General features: G+C 40.3%; 1 protein-coding gene across 1 annotated transcript in view; it reads left to right on the top strand.

Moving 5' to 3' along the window:
- LOC128692211 (putative neural-cadherin 2) overlaps window positions 1–12,994 on the top strand; it is a 185,699-nt gene extending 172,705 nt beyond the window's left edge. Inside the window, exons 17-29 of the mRNA XM_070096469.1 lie at window positions 104–411; window positions 917–1,328; window positions 1,821–2,042; window positions 4,948–5,048; window positions 5,540–5,701; window positions 6,331–6,528; window positions 7,260–7,450; window positions 7,725–7,914; window positions 9,738–9,844; window positions 10,455–10,583; window positions 11,329–11,556; window positions 11,841–12,125; window positions 12,527–12,994. Coding sequence (XP_069952570.1) covers window positions 104–411; window positions 917–1,328; window positions 1,821–2,042; window positions 4,948–5,048; window positions 5,540–5,701; window positions 6,331–6,528; window positions 7,260–7,450; window positions 7,725–7,914; window positions 9,738–9,844; window positions 10,455–10,583; window positions 11,329–11,556; window positions 11,841–12,125; window positions 12,527–12,588 — 2,595 coding nt within the window. The 3' untranslated portion in view covers window positions 12,589–12,994. The remainder of the gene's footprint in view (window positions 1–103; window positions 412–916; window positions 1,329–1,820; window positions 2,043–4,947; window positions 5,049–5,539; window positions 5,702–6,330; window positions 6,529–7,259; window positions 7,451–7,724; window positions 7,915–9,737; window positions 9,845–10,454; window positions 10,584–11,328; window positions 11,557–11,840; window positions 12,126–12,526) is intronic.
- The last annotated feature ends 241 nt before the right edge of the window (window positions 12,995–13,235 follow it).

Consider the following 13,235-nt stretch of genomic DNA (forward strand, 5'->3'; position numbering starts at 1 on the left):
AAATGTAATTTCTAGATAAAAGAGTTGTAATTATCGTCAGCTGAACACAGTACATTTATGACTAACAGGTATTTAGACTTAACCACTTACTCTTCTTGCTCAGTTGAGCAAAGCAATAGGTGTCACCATAAGAGAGGTGGGCGTGAGCAACTGCGACGAGGCCGCCCATGACGAGGCCACCCATGACGCTGCCATCCCCAACGAGGCCGGAAGGTGCGTGGGTGGGTGTTGGGTGAGCCTGAACGGTGGGTTTAACATCGTCGATGCCAACACTTCAGCTGTAGTGGGTCCCAGAGTCACCCTCCGTGGTGGGTGTGGCTGTGGTGACGCCACACCTGCTGTCGGTCACTTCTGTACACCACACACCTGCCTCAACGGCGGAAGGTGTGTTCCAACCTCCACAGGCACAAGGTAGGTGAAATAGATCCGCACGATAACTGAATGATACGGTTTGTAATTCCGAATCACAAATCTTCAGCCATGATAGATATTTTGAAATCTTTACCCATAACTAACCCACCGGTTAGAGATGAAATTGGGAGATGTTTCGGTCCATCCTGGGCCATTATCAACAAACGACTTAAAACGGTTTAAGACAGGCTGGAACCTCGTTTAATTTCCACAGTTAATTTGTAGGTTAGTTGAAGTACCCTGTGGCTTGATTGATAGCGCACTCAGCTCGTATACTGAATCTCTGTGGTTCGATCTATGTCACGGGTGGAAAAGCTGGGCATGTTTCCTTACACCTACTGCTCCTGTTCACCTAGCAGTAAGTAGGTGCTTGGGTGTTAGTAGGGTGTTATGGGTCGCATCGTGAGGGAGATTAAAGGACCCCAGTGAAAACTAGACAGTCCTCGATGACGCACTGATTTCACTGTATTATCCTGTGTAGCTTATTTCATTGTTATCTGCACAGGTGTGTGTGTCCTCATGGTACCTGGGGCTTGCGTTGTAAAATCCTCATACGCCATTTCGAAGGCGGTGGACCTACCCAAAACACTGAGAGCTTCGAGAACGGTATGCCCCAAGTAGGTGGATGGGCGTGGGTTTCCCCTATTCCACCCTGTACAGAGGTCCATGTGAGCCTTGAGATCCTGACTAAGGACAAGTCAGCCACTCTGCTCTACTCTGGAGCAGACCAGGTACAGCAGGGGAACCCAGGGTCAGGGACGGTCTCCATCAGGGATCTTCTACTGCTGGAGCTGCGACAGGGACGCCCCTCCCTAGTGTTAGATCTTGGTGACGGCCTCGTCACCCTTACCCTCAGCGCCTCATACTCCCTTGCCGATAACGCCTGGCACAGGATCGACATCTTATGGAAGGATAAGGTGAGAGCCTTCAAAGTATCTGATCTCGTAAAAAACAATAAAACTCGCACTACCATGACTGGAACAGTTCACAAGTATCCCAGAAGTTTTAAATGAAAAGTTTAAGATACCTTGGCTCTTGAATGGTGCTCATATCCGTCCTAGACTCTTGAACTGTGTTTAAATCCGTCTTAGACAGTCCTAGACGAACCAGAATATAGTTCATCTTTGTTTCTAATTTGTAGTTCATTTATTAATAGCATTTTTCCTTTTTTTATAAAGTGAATATTCAAAGGCTCTGTTGCCCAAGAACTCTGCCTTTTATATTCTTCTCTATGCAAAACAAAAGTATGCAAAAATTAATTAATGAGATAAACTATCAAATAGCTTATAAAATGGATCTAGTTCTGATACAGTTAGAAAGGGTTTGTAAAGGATTCTGATTTTGGTGAAGGACTTAAACCAACTTGTCTGTGTCCTCTGTTTTCTTTTGCTTCTCCTCCAATTCTCCAGCAGGTGGAATTAATCGTGGACCTGTGCTCGGGCGGCAGCATCGAGACACCCCTCACAACCGCCCACGATCACTCCACTCCGCCCACCTGCCGGGCCTCCTCCACCCTACCTGGGACTGCCCGCATCCTCAACACGGGCGGCCCGCTTCAGGTGGGCGGGCAGGTGCATCTAAACACTTCACACCTCCAGGGGTGTATAAGGAATCTCAGAGTCAATGGCCAGGTGAGGGTGGAAGGGCTCTTGATCAAAGGAATTTTAGCTATTCTCCAATTCCTCGGATTAAAATAATTTCTTAGCATTCATCAGTCTCTGTATGACCCCTACTAATTTAGTGCTTCCTTATCATATAACAATAATAATAATAATAATAATAATAATAATAATAATAATAATAATAATAATAATAATGATGCAAGGATTGGGACTTCTTACCTAATACATTATCTATATAGTTGGCTAATGGAGTTTAAAGCCTAGCGACTACATCATGATCATTAAGACTGGACAATGAGCTTATCATCAGATAAAAATGCTTTAATACCTAAAATAGGGATAAAAGTAAACTCACAGTATATACTGGAGGGCCCCGGTTTACAGCACTTCACTTTGCAGTGTTTCACTAATGCAGCGGTCTTCAATTATACCCATTCTTCATTCATTCAGACTTCTTACAATAAATATATTCACCATTCTTAAAAGGCTAAGGGCAAAAATATTTTAAGGCAAGTAATGTGTGTACTGTACATGCATTTTTTTTAGCCTTAGCTTTATTGCTCACATAATATGTGATAGTGCAAACATGAAAAAGCTGTTTCACTTTACAGTGATTTGTGCTTTTCATCAGAAGCCCAGACCCTAACCTGCTGTATAAGCAGGGTCCCCCTGTATACTCTGAGAGACATACACCTGCCATATATATATGCTGAGAGGCATACACCCCAGTATATATATATATATATATATATATATATATATATATATATATATATATATACTATATGCAAAACAACCACTGTGAAAGAGTAGTGAAATTCCAAGTGCTTTCGTGACTACTCACATTGTCAAGGAACTATGTAAGTAGTCACGAAAGCGCTTGGAATTTCACTATTTCACATTGGTCGTTTTGCATATTTTAAAATCACCTGTTTACTGTGATCTTATTGCATATATATATATATATATATATATATATATATATATATATATATATATATATATATATATATATATATATATATATATATACAGTGGAACCTCATTTTCGGCCACTGCATTTATCAACCGATTCGCATTTAGGCCAGTTTTTCAGTGGAAAATTTGCTTCATATTTCGGCCGTTGCCTCGTATATCGGCCGTATCAAATGTGTCAGCCCACCTCCAGCCAGGATGCTGCACGTAGGTGAGTCAGTCTCCCTTTGTCAGTGAGTGAGCATATGCTTCGCACATTTGTCCAAACATTTCCTTAAAATCTATTGTTTATGATGGTTTTTTATTAAGCACGACTGTGAAATAAGTTACCATGGGCCCCAAGAAAGTTCCTTTGGTAAAGAAAGTGAGAAACATGATGGAATTTAAGAAGGAAGTAATAGAAAAATATGAGAGTGGTGTGTGGGTACTGGAACTTGCCAGGATGTATGGCAAAAACAAATCAACAATCACTTCTATCCTGGCAAAGAAAGGGAGCTGATGTGGCGAAAGGGGTAAACATGTAAACGAAAAAGAGATCACAAACAAATGATGTTGAGAAGTTGTTGTTGCTGTAGATGAGGGAAAAACAATTAGCGGAAGATATTGTTTCAGATTATTAAAGTTATTATTAAAGATTAGCCGGTATTTTCCCGGCCCGGGCCTTTTCCAAGTGGTGGCCCGGCCTTGGCTCCCTCTTTAGGGAATGTCTGAGGCCTAAGTCTCCCATGGGAGGAGGCACAAGTACCTCCTCATCTTTGGGACCAACTGTCCCCAGGCCTAGCCACAAGGTAGGCCTCTCTGGTCTGCCATCCCCGCCACAAGGGGGCTAATGGGAATGGCAGTCTTATGAGCTAAAGGCTCGGGCTCAGGCACCTACCCTACCCTAGAAGGGTTAGGCATGGTGTCGATCATTTTTTCAGAGAAGATCATATGTGAAAAGGCAAGGCAGTTGCATGCGGATCTCGACAGAATATTATTCAATATTATTATTCATTATTATTCAGGCGACAGAATATTATTCAGTATTACACTACAGCTTATTTATCTATCACAATTGATCTAATATGACATAATAAACAATATAAACAACACAGAAACATGGTATATACTCTAGAATGAATAAAATATGTCATTATATGGCGAGCGGTCGCCGTTACTCCCGAGGTAAGGTAATTATCCCTCTGACCATAGCTTCCCATCCTTTCCCTTCTGAGGTATAACAGAAAACGGAGTTTTGGAGAGGCTAACTACACTAGATCACTATTGCAGTACGAAAAACGCTGAAATAAACTCGATTTTCTCAGAAAAAATTTCCAAAGAGGACCTATATCATGCAGGAGGAAATGGCACTGCCATGACACAATCCTATGAAAGACATGCTTATCAAAGTCCCAGAGAGGGCTTTAATACTTGAAGTCTTTGTGGATGGGGATTCCCCTTCCAAAATATAATCAGTCTTCCCTCTCTCCTCCTCCCCTGTCTTCCATAAGCCAACAAGAGTCTTCAATAAAGGCATGTAATAGGGATTTAAATGTTCATTTATTTATTTTATTTAGTTCTCATTGTTTTGTGTACATAAAACTATAGTTAGCCTTTAAAAAATGTATTTTTTGTTAATATTTTTGGGTGTCTGGAGCAGATTAACAATTGTATTTACATTAATTCTTATGGGAAATATTGCTTCGAATTTAGGCCGTTTCGAATTTAGGTCGACCGTCTGGAACGGGCTACAGCCGAGAAACGAGGTTTCACTGTATATATATTTCTAGTTATTGATATTTTTTTATTTTATTAACTGATTCATTAAAAAATAATTAATTTACACTTCTAAGTCATTTTTTTCACTTTTATTAACCGATTAATTCACAAAAATTAGGTTGTTAATAAATTTTCATTTTTATATCTTTTTTTTTTAGGTATTAATATCACTTTTTCTCAGCTAGTGGACCTGGGTGTCGGTGTGTTGAGTAGGAGGAGTTTTCCCGGGTGTCCTGCCTCAAATTGTCGCTCCAGCGGCCTCCACTGTGGCCTCCACGGCAGGTAAGTGGCCTTGGGTGGCTTTCACGGCAGGTAAATGACCTCCATGGCAGGTGAGTAACTATGTGACCCCACTGTCTCCTCCATGGCAGGTGAATGGCCAAGATCACCTGTGTATTAGTGTCAAGGAGACAGAGGCCAGAGCATCACAGGTCAGGAATCAGAAGGCAAGAGGTCAAAATATCAAGACCACAGATCAAGGAGTCAGAAATAAAGAGACCCGAGGTCAGAGGATAAGAAATCAAGAGACCAAAGGTCAAAGGGTCAGAAATCAAGAGATCAGACATTAAAGGGTCAGAAATCAAGGTATCAAAGGTTAAAGAGCTAGAAATCAAGGGATCAGAAACAATGGACAGTAGCTTTCAGCTTTCCAATCCTCTGTGCCATCATTATGTTTAGCGATCTAATTCACAAAACGATAGACAAGTAGACAGTGTTTACAAGACAGGAGGCAGCACCCCAGTAATCGACTCACTGAGATATGTCGCCCACAGATGCCAGGGATCTCCAGGGTCATTGAGGTGCGGGTGCCAGGCAGGGTGGTCAGGGCCAGGGTGTGGCACCCCGACCACACCAACAACCTTCCTTCTCAACAGTTACATAAAGCTGGCACTCTCCTTCACCCCTCTGGGCTACACGACATCCATCTCTCTCAGGCAAGTAAACTGTGGTACCTTCTGTTTAGGTAATTTTTTTTTTATGGTTATTGCTCAAATAGAATGATTTGAACCCTAACTACAATATTTTTTGCTCAAGTTCGGTGATTTAAACTGTAACTACGGTAGTAATTTAACCCGTAATTGTGATAATTATCACTCCAGTAGGATGATCAGTCTTAACAAGAGCAGGTAGTAGAACCAAAAAATGTTAATGGAGAGATTATATAGTTTTCTAGCTGTGAAGGAGCTCATAAATCTTAACAAAAGTCAGGCTGGCCCTTATTAATATTAACAAAATTATGTTTCAGAGTCAGCCTTTCTTGATATATATATATATATATATATATATATATATATATATATATATATATATATATATATATATATATATATATATATATATATATATATATATATATATATATAACACTCCAAGACGGCACACCTGCCTCAGATGCATAAAGTGCGGGTTCAAATAAAGTTTGATTATTGTGTAAAGTCTGTGGAGTTTGGTTAACTTGCCACCGTAACCATGTTGTTAAGTAGCTGACTTTCCCTCCTGTAACTCTGTCTTACCTGTAACACTCTCCCTGCAACTAATTATGTACAGGTGTACGCTGTTGCAGGTTCAGGACATGGAGGAGGAGTGGGCAGCTGGTCATGCTATCTTCACAACATGGGAGAGAGAGCTGGTCGCTGCAGCTGGTTGAGGGACATCTGTGTGTGTTACTGCAGATGGTTCATACACAGCCATCTCTCTCTTCTCTCTGCCTCTCCAGGGCCAGCCTCTCAGATGGTCGATGGCACTACCTCGCAGCTGTCAGGTAAGGCATTTGTTCTTAACACCACTGTTTCCACTCGTTGTTTCCACCCAGTCAATATTGTGACTGTTACCTTAGATATGATGAACTATAGCAGAATTTGAGCAGATCTGATATATTTCAGCATATCCAACACAAAAAAACACAACATTGACTGAGAAAGAGCATACATAAATAATCCACATGTAGTATTTTCTAAGACAAAAGCCATTCTGATCATATACATTACTACTACAAGGGTTATTGTAGCATTGTTCCAGTCACAGTACTGTGCCTTTTTGTACTTTATATGCATTACTAAATTCATGTTAAATTTGACAGGACTCAAACCAGAGGCTCCATATGTGTGAATCCTGTATACTACTAGGCTGTATTGATTACAGTAGAGAGGCGACAGGCTTTCTTATTTAGGTAAAGTCTGCAGGCAACATTATCTGCAATGTCAACTGCAAATTTGTATAGTAATCTTCCAACAGCAACACAAATAATTATTTAACTCTGTTCCTTTTCATGAACAAAACACCTGTGCCAAGATGTTTATGTATTCTTGATTGCCTTCCTGTTCATCCAGTGTGTGAGAGGGACAGAGATAGACAGATAGAGAGAGAGGCAGAAAGACACAGGGACTGATACACACAGAGAGAGCCCTCTCATACTGTAGGAGTCAACATATCACAGGACATTATCACACTACATGAACCACTATGATACTGATCACTCTCATCCTTTCCCAGGTATGGTACTGTGAGTCTCCTAACTGTGGATGACGGTGATAATGAGCTATACAATGCTTCCATGGTGCTGGAAGGGCAGCAGCAGCAACAACAGCTACTGCAGGTGGACAAGCAGGAAGGTGTTCACATTGGAGGTACACCAGAGTTTCTCGATGTCAGTGTCTTCAGGATCCACGGAGATTTCTTTGACGGTAAGATACTGAACTGTGAGGTAATATTTGGACATAATGAATTAACGCTACTCTCCCGAATTAATGCTACACTGAATGACTCGTGTGTGTTTAGCATTTCCTTGCAATAATAATAGCAATAAAAAAATAATAATAATAATAATAATAATAATAATAATAATAATAATAATAATAATAATAATAATAGGAGATATTATTCCCTTGAAAGTAATTTTAAGTGAAGTTTGTCACCTGTGTAAAATCAGGTACATAAAAGCTACAACCTCTTCTTCAGGATGCATTGACGACCTGCGGATCTCCGGGAGGAGGGTGCCGTTACCGCCTGCAGTCAACAGCACAGCCTGGGGTCAAGCTAGCGTCTTCAAGGGCGTGGAGCGAGGATGTGTTGGTCCCTCTGCCTGTGCTAATATCTCCTGTAGGGCACCCCTTTCCTGTGTGGACACCTGGAGGTCCTACCACTGTGGGTCTGTACTGTTTACACTGTCTAATTTACAGCTTAAAAGCTGTTAGCCTTCCTCAGTTCATTTCCTGAATCACTTCATAGATATTACTCTGTTCATACTCCTGCAGAACATCCCTAAATTCCCTCACAGATAAATAATTGTTACCTCGACTCACGAAATCGTAATATGTTTGCAAGCAAATCACCTGTTCAGGTCACAGACCAGGGCACAGGGGCATCGACTCCCGAAACTCTCTCCAGGCATACTCCAGGTATGAAGATTGAGACACTTATGCAGCATATGGGAATCTTTATTCAGGAAACGTTTCGCCACACAGTGGCTTCATCAGTCCAATACAAAGAGGAAGGCGTAAGGAGAGGAGGAGAATGAGGTAATCAGTCCCTCAACCTGGAGTCGAAGTGTTCAGTCCATCAATCTTGTAGAATGATGGACTGAACACTTCGACTCCAGGTTGAGGGACTGATTACCTCATTCTCCTCCTCTCCTTACGCCTTCCTCTTTGTATTGGACTGATGAAGCCACTGTGTGGCGAAACGTTTCCTGAATAAAGATTCCCATATGCTGCATAAGTGTCTCAATCTTCAACTTGTCGGTTTTTCAAACCATTCATCACATACTCCAGGTATGTTATTACGATATCCTGATTCCTGATAACAGATCTGAGAATACTTGAGCTACACCACACCCATGTCTGTGTAGAATTCGCCAGTTAAAAAGCTTCAGTTACGGTCACAGTGGTGGTCTCTATTAGCCTTCCTGTGGTATATATAAATACATCTGATTGGATTAATCTCACGAGGCCAGCATGGGTCAATGGGTATATGAGTGGCCTGATAATTTTAGGACTGCCATGAGTTCAAGCCCATCCTTGCCCACACTCTCGTAGTAAGTCAAATCCCATACACCACGAATAGGTCAAAACAGCTGGGTAGTTTGACTACCTGGCACTCCTCAGACAGAGGCTCGAGACTCCACTACTCATGGCACTGAATGATCCACAGGTTACTGCGTTGCTGAAAGAATAATGTGTGTTAATAATCAACTGACAGTATAATTCAAGACTTGTTTTCCATTTATACATAAATGGAAAACAGGAATAAATAAAGGGGATGTAAATAGCGTGCTGAAAATTTCCAGCCAAGACAGGACTCGCAACAATGGTTTTAAGTTGGAAAAATTCAGATTCAGGAAGGATATAGGAAAGCACTGGTTTGGTAATAGAGTTGTGGATGAGTGGAACAAACTCCCGAGTACAGTTATTCAGGCTAAAACGTTGTGTAGTTTTAAAAATAGGTTAGATAAGTACATGAGTGGGTGTGGGTGGGTGTGAGTTGTACCTGACTAGCTTGTGCTGCTGGGTCTGGTGCCGTGCTCCTTCCTTGAGTGGAAGTGACCTGACTAGGTGGGTCATTGGGCTAATCCGGGGGGGGACATGGACCTGCTCCGCATGGGTCAGTAGACCTGTTGCAGTGTTCTTCCTGTCTTATGTTCTTATGTTAAGTAAAGCAAATGTTGCATATACTTAGAGAGATGTGTAACTTTTTATGCACTGAGGGTTTAATACACAAATGTGACTTTGCAAATGGTCCAAGGCTGACCAAAACGTCGTTACAAGCTCCTCTCTCCTCTGTGCAGTTTAATTGTATATTATTCCAGTCATGGTATGGTGCCTTTTTATTCTTTACCGAGAGTTTAATTCCAGTTTTAGTGATTAAAGTATTCTTGATTTTAATGCACAGGTGATCACAGCCTTAATGACCCTCTTGCAGTCGACAGGCTCCAAACCTGACGAACTAACGTATGGATTTTTTTGGTGGGTGCAGATGTGGTGAGGGACGTGTTTTAGAAGGTGGAACCACATGCAGAGAGCTAGACTACTGTATGTGGCAACCTTGTCTCAATGGAGGTACCTGCCTCAATACACGCCCAGGTAAGCCTTCAGTACGAGAAAATTTGTTTATAATACACATTTAAACAAGATTTCAAACAATTCTAGCATGTGCAGAATGAATAATTCTAAGCAATCCTAGAAATTCCAAAATTTGTAACATAATTATAGTAAAATCTTCATTTGTATTTCCAATTGTTATCACGATTTGACACAATTTTTCAGATAAGTGAAATTTTAGCGACAGTCTATATTATGTTTGAGTAAAGTTAGGATTGTTCTGGATATGATAAGATTGCAATAAGGACTGAGTTTGTTAAAAATTCCTTAGAAGTGGTATATGTTATGGCTTAGATTTAATTTATAACAACAAGATTAGAATTGCTTGGCGTTGAATTTAATCTGGAATATTATTAGCCTGGGATTAGGATCGTCTCGGGGATGTCATCGGCCTGGAGTAAAGATTATCCTGAAATTCGGATTAGACTGAGTAAAGATTAGTCAAGGACTGCAATTGGCTTTGCATTATGATTGGCTTGGGACTAGCATGGTTTAAGAAATTGATTAGGAATAAGGCTAAACTTTCGATAGCTAGACACTGATTCCCCTTATATTTACAGAAATGGTAATCTTCTATTATTTTCTATGGTAGGGTATGCCTGCGTATGTTCAGCGGGTTTCAGTGGACAGCACTGTCATCTACCAGATGCTACTGACACTACACTTAAACTACCTCTAGGAATTCTCGTTACATTGGTTGTCTTCTGCACATTTCTCTTTTGTGAGTATGGTGTTTTATTTAACATCATCATCTCCATATAGTTCACCCTGTATCACGTTTATGATGTAAATAGAATGATGTAAACTTCTCAATGCTGTTTTCACCTCATCATTCCACCAATCATTCCTCATCCCTCTTTTACCAACCCTTTTATAAGTAAAATAAAATATCCTTTTAAATGGGGTTCCATTTGGTTAAGGGCTCTTGATCCGAGGAATTGTAAAAAAACAGCATTTTATTTACTTGTGAAGTATAAAAAAATATACTTTACATGTAATAAACTAGTGTTAAACACAAAAAGCCACCAGGATGTTGTACATTTTGGGCAGACTAATACTAATACTTACAAACTACCTAAGACTAAACACAGTTAATGATTATTTTCTCTACTATTCTCTAAGTGCTGTATATATAGCCATTATGGAAGTAGCTCATCCCAGTCAATGTAATAACTGATGGGCCACACTCTACCATTGCACTCTGGTGATCCTGAACATTAAAGGGGTTTATGAAGCCACCAGAGGGATAGTAACCAAAACAGAAACTATTGAAATTTAAACAATTAATAATAAGTATTTCTTGTTAGCTCTAACAAATTAATCAGAGTCTTACAAGAATATAGCAAATGTGCTGTTGGCCATGAACAAATGTCTGAAGATTTAAAAAAATGTAGGAAGAAGAGGAAAAATGTAAGTTAAGAGAAAGTTGAATACTGAAGATTACAAAAATTTGGTGTCAGTTACAGTGTTAATATGCGCCTTCCTGCTCCACCAACACCACCATCGTCGCTCGGCACTGCGGAAGAACACTGGCGATGCCAACGATGATGCCAAGGGAAGCACCACCAGCGTCACCTGCAAGAAGCAGGTAGCATCCCCCTGCAGCCACACACCCAACCTGCTGGAACTGCAGCTGATGAACCCACCTGGAGACAAGGGTCAACCTCCCTGGACCAAAAACCCTAACATAGCAGGTACTGAAAGACTCCTCTCTCCCTTTCTCTCCTTCCATCATTATTTCACTTGTTATTCCCTCTCCTCTTCCTCAGTCTCCTCTTAACTTTTATCCTCCCACAGAAAGAATCTTACAGATTTAAACATTCTTGAGTTTGTCACTATATGTATGAGATACAGTCATACATGCACATGAAATAACATTTCATCCATAAAATAAATTATTCTGTGTACTTCTAATCTTTAAATAAATGACATTTTTAATCTCCAAGTCAGAGAAATAATTGTCCCATTTCTACCTCAGATGTAGATGTTCTACGGGTGGAGAGCTCGTCCCTTCCTTGTGGCAGCTTGATGGAGAAGGTCCACCACCACCATAATCACCAACAGAGAGGTGTATCAGATATATCCCCATCGCCACCACTGCACCACCATCTTCAACAACACAGAGGTGTACTGGATACGTCTTCCTCGCCACCACAGCATCACCACCACCACCAAAAGAAGGGTGTCTCGGGCTTGTCTGCTTTACACCAAGAACCAGAGATCAACTATGAGAAAGAGCCGAGAAATGACAGAGATGTAAGAGGTAATAACCAGGGTGTAGAAGCTTTGTTAGTTTATTCATCTGGGAGAAAACTTATCTAACCTGGATCTTGACCACATGATAGTCCATTCAATGGCTCCTTTAGAGTTTTATAATGATTTCATTATGGCATAGTTACCTTCTATCAAAAGATTACTACAAATTTATTAAATAACTTAGAACCTTTAGTACTTATGGTCTTGGTCACAGACTGGGCCGTGGGGGCGTTGACCCCCAAAACCCTCTCCAGGTATACTTGTTACTATTATAAGTTACCATGGGTGGATATGCCATTAAACCAGAGCTATATCGTTCACTGAGAGATCAAAGAAAAAGGTACTTTGTAACAAACCGAGTTATTTTGGTTAGATTTAAATATTATACATTTTTTTTTCACTTTTCAGGTCTTGTGAGTGGCAATGGCAGCGACAAACACTTAGATACACACCATGGAATAGAATCCTGACACGCTACTGGCCAGTTTTCCAACCATTCAAAAGAAACAAAGGATGATGCTCAGGCCATCATCTTCAAACATACACTTGATCCCACTGCTGAGAAGATCATTAATGCACCAGTACAACCAGAGAGCTTTGTCGACTCTACCGCTGGACACACCCACACTTTCTCTTGACATTAGGCTGAAGAATAACAAACAAACTTTAAAAAAAACTTATACACCACTTCAAAGAACTCGACATTTGATGAAAATTGTATTACTCTTATTGTTTATATATAATTTTCGGTTGTTGGTTAAGAGGTGTGATAAAGGGGAGCAAGTTACAGTAATTATAGTTCAGAACTTGTGTTCATCTCTGGCTATGGATTTTTTTTTTTTTTTTTTTTTTTTTTTTTTTTTTTTTTTTTTTTTACATTTTGAGTTTTTTATGCAGTCAGTGGTAAATCATCGCAACTCGTAAATTTCTTTTAGCTAATCATTGGTGATTTAAAAACTTGCATCTTGTTGTCTCGTCCAATCAGAGATGAATCAGAGATAATTACTTAATTTCTCTCAACCAATCAGTGATGCAGGAAACATTCTGACGTTCTCTCAGCCAGTCAGAGAAGGAGAAAACATCTGAAAATATTTTCTGTCAACCAATCAGCAATTAT

The sequence above is a fragment of the Cherax quadricarinatus genome, chromosome 53 (assembly GCF_038502225.1).
Source record: "Cherax quadricarinatus isolate ZL_2023a chromosome 53, ASM3850222v1, whole genome shotgun sequence".
Lineage (NCBI taxonomy): Eukaryota > Metazoa > Arthropoda > Malacostraca > Decapoda > Parastacidae > Cherax > Cherax quadricarinatus.